This window comes from Pelodiscus sinensis, chromosome 3, assembly GCF_052426305.1.
Source record: "Pelodiscus sinensis isolate ZL-2025 chromosome 3, ASM5242630v1, whole genome shotgun sequence".
Classification (NCBI taxonomy): domain Eukaryota; kingdom Metazoa; phylum Chordata; order Testudines; family Trionychidae; genus Pelodiscus; species Pelodiscus sinensis.
In genome coordinates, this window is record NC_143054.1 from 156,984,465 (window position 1) to 156,990,180 (window position 5,716).

At 62.5% G+C, this 5,716-nt stretch overlaps 2 protein-coding genes across 3 annotated transcripts in view; both read right to left on the bottom strand.

Moving 5' to 3' along the window:
- Nucleotides 1-5,594, bottom strand: part of AIDA (axin interactor, dorsalization associated) — a 60,850-nt gene extending 55,256 nt beyond the window's left edge. For both annotated transcript variants that reach the window (XM_075925247.2, XM_075925246.2), the window contains exon 1: nucleotides 5,310-5,594. In XM_075925247.2, coding sequence (XP_075781362.1) covers nucleotides 5,310-5,419 — 110 coding nt within the window. In that variant the 5' untranslated portion in view covers nucleotides 5,420-5,594. The remainder of the gene's footprint in view (nucleotides 1-5,309) is intronic.
- Nucleotides 770-5,299, bottom strand: LOC149525176 (uncharacterized). The gene is made up of 2 exons (XM_089777461.1): nucleotides 3,929-5,299; nucleotides 770-2,922 (listed from the first exon to the last, which is right to left on the bottom strand). The coding sequence occupies exons 1-2, from the start codon at nucleotides 4,449-4,451 to the stop codon at nucleotides 2,447-2,449; spliced, it is 999 nt and encodes a 332-aa protein (XP_089633587.1). The 5' UTR covers nucleotides 4,452-5,299; the 3' UTR covers nucleotides 770-2,446.
- Nucleotides 5,595-5,716: the final 122 nt, after the last annotated feature.

Below are 5,716 nucleotides of genomic sequence, written 5' to 3' on the forward strand. Positions count from 1 at the left end.
GTCGGTGGTTGCCCTGTGAGTTTTGGGGACACCACCCTTTGGCCCCCGACTGCTTTTCCCAGCGTCTTCTTTTTTCTGCCCTGCTCTATCTGCCATGGAGCTGTGGGTGGCCATGTACCTGCTCGGGCCCCTGTTGGACCTGTACAGGTGCCTGGAGCTCATGCTGCAGGCTGGTGCCCTGGCGTTCATATACCAGGAGGCAGAGATCGCCTTGGACTCCCTCACCAGGGAGGTCCTCGCAACCGTGTGGCATCAGCACCCCACCATAGACCGGCCCATCTGGACTTTAGAGACGAGCACCAGCTGGTGGGACCGTGTGGTCCTCGGACAATGGGACGACCACCAGTGGATCCGGAATTTTCGGATGAGGAAACGGACCTTCATGACGCTGTGCACCTGGCTCACCCCCGCGCTGCAGAGAACCGCCATCCGGCTGCGGGCACCCATCCCCGTCAACAAGAGGGTTGCCATCGCGCTGTGGAAGCTGGCCAAACCGTACAGCTACCGCTCGGTGGCACGGCAGTTCGGGGTGGAAAGATCCACCGTTGGAGTGATCGTCATCCAGGTAAGTCCCAGGGGGAGTGGGATGGGGGGAGGGTGCTCCACTCCAGGCCCAGGGACACCCAAGACTCCAGGCTGGGTTGCCCAGGGGTTTTGGCCGTCCCTCCCTTGCACAGGCCCGCTGGTGGGGGGAGGGGGGGGCGTGGGGGGCCCGTGTGTGTGTGTGTGAGAGAGAGAGAGAGAGAGAGAGAGAGAGAGAACAGAGGGAATCAAGGGGGGGACCCAAGGGAGCGCACACTCACCCCTGGCTGTATGTAAGGTGTTCCCTTGTGTTTCTCTGCACCCTTCTGCAGGTTGTCCACGCCATCAATGACGTCCTGCTCCCGAGAATCATCCGCCTGTGCGACGTCGATGAGACCATGGCCGACTTCGCTGCCCTCGGGTTCCCCAACTGCGGGGGAGCCCTGGACGCCACCCACATCGCCATCCGGGCCCCGGAGCTTCGAGCAGCCCACTTTATGAACCGAAAGGGGTACTCCTCCATCGTCCTGCAGGCCCTCGTGGATCACCGGAGCCGCTTCCTGGACATCTACGGCGGCTGGTCCGGCCGGGCACACGACGCCCGCATCCTCCGCAACTCAGGACTGTTTCAGAGGTTGGAGGCGGGCACCTACTTCCCCCGGCGGGACTTGTCTGTCGGGGATGTGCCAATGCCCATCTGCATCGTCGGGGACGCGCCCTACCCCCTGATGCCCTGGCTCATGCGGCCTTACACGGGGCAGCCGGACCAGAACCGGGCCCGGTTCAACGACCGCCTCAACCGGGCCCGATACCCAGTGGAGCTGGCATTTGGACGCTTAAAAGCCCACTTCCGTTGTTTGCTCACCCGTCTCGACATGGGTGAGCAGAATGCAACGGAGGTGCTGGCCGCGTACTGCGTGCACCACAATATTGTGGAGCGCAGTGGGGAGGCCTTCCTCCCTGCATGGGTAGCAGCTGAGGCACAGACCTTGGACCAGCCCGCCACAGCTGCCATCCGCCAGGCGCGCCAAGAGGCGGTACAGATTAGAGAGGCCCTGGTGGACATGTTTGCCCAAGCCCCGTAGCAGGGTCGCTTGGGTCACCCCAGAGTACTCCGTCCCAGCTCCTACCCTTCCCTACCTCCTCCCCTTACCTCCCCCCCCCAATAGTATAGTAAAGTGTCGGGTCACAGCACATCAGCTGTCATCGAGTCTGTTCGTCGGGTGCGTCGGGCGCAGTTAGGGTTTTTCTTTTAAGTTAGGCTAGGGTTTAGGCCACCATCGCCGTCCTGAAGAACAGCCAACAGGATTTGGGACTTGTGCGGAAGGCTCACATCAGTGCCATCTTCGATGGATCTCCTGGCTCTTCCTCTCCTGAGGCCCGGAAGGCCCAAAGGATTGACATGGCCAGCTTTGCTGTCACCGTCCGTCGAGGGATCTCCTGGCTCTTCCTCTCCTGAGGCCCGGAAGGACCAAAGGATTGAGGTGGCCAGCCTCGCTGTCATCGTCCGTCGAGGGATCTCCTGGCTCTTTCTCTCCTGAGGCCCGGAAGGACCAAAGGATTGAGGTGGCCAGCAACACCACAATCATCCTCCCTGCGCCTAGACTATGTCTTACAATCTGTACTGTACTGCATCTTTTAACCATTTCTGCTTGTTTGTTGCTATGTAAATATAGTTTGTGGTTTACATCTTTACTGAAAAGTCTCAGTATTTCTTTACGTGCCGCAAACCAATGACCACTGAAAAAGCCCCCCCACCCCGGTGATAGTCATGAAGTTGTTGTCCACAGTTTGTAACCCTGTTAAATTGAAGTGGCTAATTGGCATCTCACATAATTTCTGTACAGTTACTAGAGGAACACAATAACCACACAAGATTCAAATGAAAACAGAACTTTTTATTTACAAAGGAGGGGGGGGACCTTTAACTGGGAGAAGGAGGGGGGGCAGTTACTGGGACGGGTGGCCTCTGCGAGCGCTCCTCTGGGGGCGGACCTGCCCACGCTGGGCAGACCGCGTCGGGGCAGCCTGCACGCTGAGGTGCCCACGAGTAGGAGCATGAGAAGGAGCAGGGGCAGGGATAAGAGGGGGCATGGGCTGTGCTCCGGGAGGAATGGCGGGGGCATGCAGTCCGGCCATGCCGTAGTGGATGGCATGTATTAAATGTGCCATCAGGGTGCCCATTGTGGCGCGCGCATCTCGCGGCATTCCTCCAGGAACATCCCTCCTGCCGCCACTCCTGGTCCCCCTGCACACGCTCCGCAATGGAGGTCTGGATCCCCTCCACCGCGGTGACATGACGCCGAAGCAGCTGGTCCCGGTGTCGGAGCCTGGGTCTCCGGGCTTGGGCAGCTGGGGATGCCGCTACTGCTGGAGTCGCGGGTCTGGTGCTGGGTCCCGCTGCAGGGAAGAGAAGAAAGGACGGGTCAGTCAGGCAGGCCGTCCATTGTCCCCACACCTCCATGCCCTCCACCCCGGAGCCCAGGTGACCGCACAGTTGTGGCTTGGGCCCACTCGGTTCCCCTCCTGCTCCCGTGTTGTATGTTGGCAAGGAGAACCGCCCCTGGGAGTAGGGTCCTCCCTCCAGTATTGTAAGCACCGGTCTGTATCCTGGCCCCATGCAGGGCGGGAGGGTGCTTGTGCTGCGTTCACCTGTGGAACTCCCTGCCGGTGGACACTGTGAAAATCTTAGGGCTAATCAGTGGTGTTTGACAGGGAGTGAGATGCATCCCCACGGCAGTGCCTGGACGCACACCTGTCAGTGGCGGTCTGGGCTCTCAGATCCCCTTGTGTGGGATATCTCCTGGACAGAACCAGAAGGGTGACCGGGTGGGGGGATGTCCCATCCTTGCAGCAAAACTCAGGGGCCCTTCTCCCTCCCACTATCCCTCCCGCAAGCCTGGTAGCCCAGGGACAGGTGTGGCCACAGTGGGGACTTCCCTCGGGGAACCTGCCAAGGCACTGGGAGCAGGTGAGGGGCTCAGTGGGGGTCCACGATCACAGGACTGTGACGCTGCGCTTATCCCAGGAGCAGCTGGCTGTGCCTCACAGCCAGGCATGGGACAGTGTGCCGTTCCCTGTGCTGCACCCCTTGGTGGGGCTGCGGGCTCTGGGCTGAGTCCCTGGGCCCCTGGCCGGTTCCAGCCAGCATCCACCCTTCCCCCTGGTCCCGCCGAATGTGTGCGAGGAGCACGGTCCTAGACGTGCCCTGCAGCTGCCTGCCACGGCCACCTGCCGCTTGGTCACCAGGCTGCACGTGGTTGCACGTGCTGCTAACTGCCTCATGCTACGCAGCATGCAGCTCACGTGGCCTGAGTGACATGGTCTCCCCCTCCCGCCTCCGGGCACCTGGCTCTCCCTCCCCCCGGCCCCCCGCCCTTTGGGAGTGTAACCTGCAAAGACTCACCAGTGGGTTCCTCCCCTGCCACAGAGGAGCTGCTGGAGGGGGCCTGCTGGGTGGCAACGCTGGCCTCCTCTCCCGACGCGCCGCCACTGTAGTCTCCTTCCTCCGGCTCGGTGGGACGGTTGATGGGGGGGTGCTGGCAGGTATCTACAGGGACAGCTGGGGCTTGCGGGGCTGGCTCGCCCAGAAAAGAATGCATCCTCTCAAAATAGGGGCAGGCATCAGGTCCTGCTCCCCTCCCCTCCGTGGCCCGCACGTACCCCAGTCGCAGCTCCTTCACCTTGGAGCGCACCTGCTTGCAGTTGCGGCTGGGGTAGCCTTGCTGGGCCAGGTTCCGTGCCAGACGGGTGTACAGCTTGGCATTCCGGCGGCGGGACTGCAGGTCATGGAGACCCTCCTCCTCCTCCAAGTCCAGGAGGGTCTCCGGCTCCCTGGGGGTCCAGGATGGGGCCCTGCGTTTCCGGCCCCTGGGAGCTTCCTCCCCTGCCCCGGGTGACGGTGGCTGACGACCACCTGGAGCTGCCATGCCTGCGCTGAGGTGGCTGGGCAGCACAGTTGCCACGTGGCAGAGCTGGGAAGGGTGGTCTCCGGGGGGCTCCTGCCACGTGCAGCCAGTAGCATGCGGGCTCTTTAAGCCCTCGGGTAACGCGGAAGTCCGCGGCTTCTACGGGGTCTCCCACCGTCCAAACCGCTTTTTTCCGTTTCTTCTGCTTTTCCGGAAAAGCTGTCTACACTGGCCCTTTTCCGGAAAAGCTTTTCCGGAAAAAGGACTTATGCCCGAGCGGGAGCAGCATACGGTTTCCAGAATAGCGGCTGATTTTGTACAGTACAGCGTCGGTGCTTTTCCAGAAATTCAAGCAGCCAGTGAAGACAGCTTGCAGCTTATTCCGGAAAAGCAGCTGCTTTTCCGGAATAAGTGGCCCAGTGTAGACACACCTCCACTGTTTAATTGAAGCCAGTGAGCATCACCAGTGAGCACAATGCTTATGGGTTAACCTTTCACATCCTTACTTAACACCCCCTCCACTCACACTAACTGCTGTCCCCAGCAGCTCCACACCCTGATCACAGCCCCACCCCAGCCACCACCGCACCCCGCAGAGACCAGGTGCAAGAGGGTCGGCGCAGCTGCGGGGGGGGGGGGGGGGGGTGACCGCAGCAAAGGCGAGGGAGGCGCTGCCTTGCCTCCCAGGGCACCTGACTTCTTGGACAGCTAAGCCAAGGGACAAGACCCTGAGGCGGGGCGTGCGCACCTGGCACGCCGGGCAGGACGCAACCACCCCTTGCTCTAGCCCGCGCGCCCCAGCCCAGGCCGCCCCTCCCCCTCCCAGCCGGTGTCCCGGCCCCCTCCATCCCTTCCCGTCCCGGCCCCGCCCGCGCTCACATCTGATACTCGTCTATCGCCTCCACCAGCTGCCCCCACGAGTCGAAGTCCGTTCCCTTCCTGAAGCTGGCGCCCCAGCGCTGCAGGAGGCTCCGGGCCGCCTCCGACATGGCCCCAGCGCTAGGGCAGCATGCTCAGCCCCGGGCCGGCCATCACACGGGCGCGCCGCTCCCTCCAGCCCAGCGGCACCAGCCGCCGACCAAGCCCATTTGCGGCTACAACCGAACCTGGCGGCCGCCTCCAGTCGGCCCCGCCCCCTCCCAGCGAGCTAGTCTGCGCCGGACACACCCACGGCCCCAACAGAGGAGGGAGACGCCTCGGATGCCGTTGCTATCGACGCAACCCCACCCTCGCCAGGAAGGCGGTGCGGACTCTTCCGCCTCGGTGTGCGTCATGGGAGTGGAGGT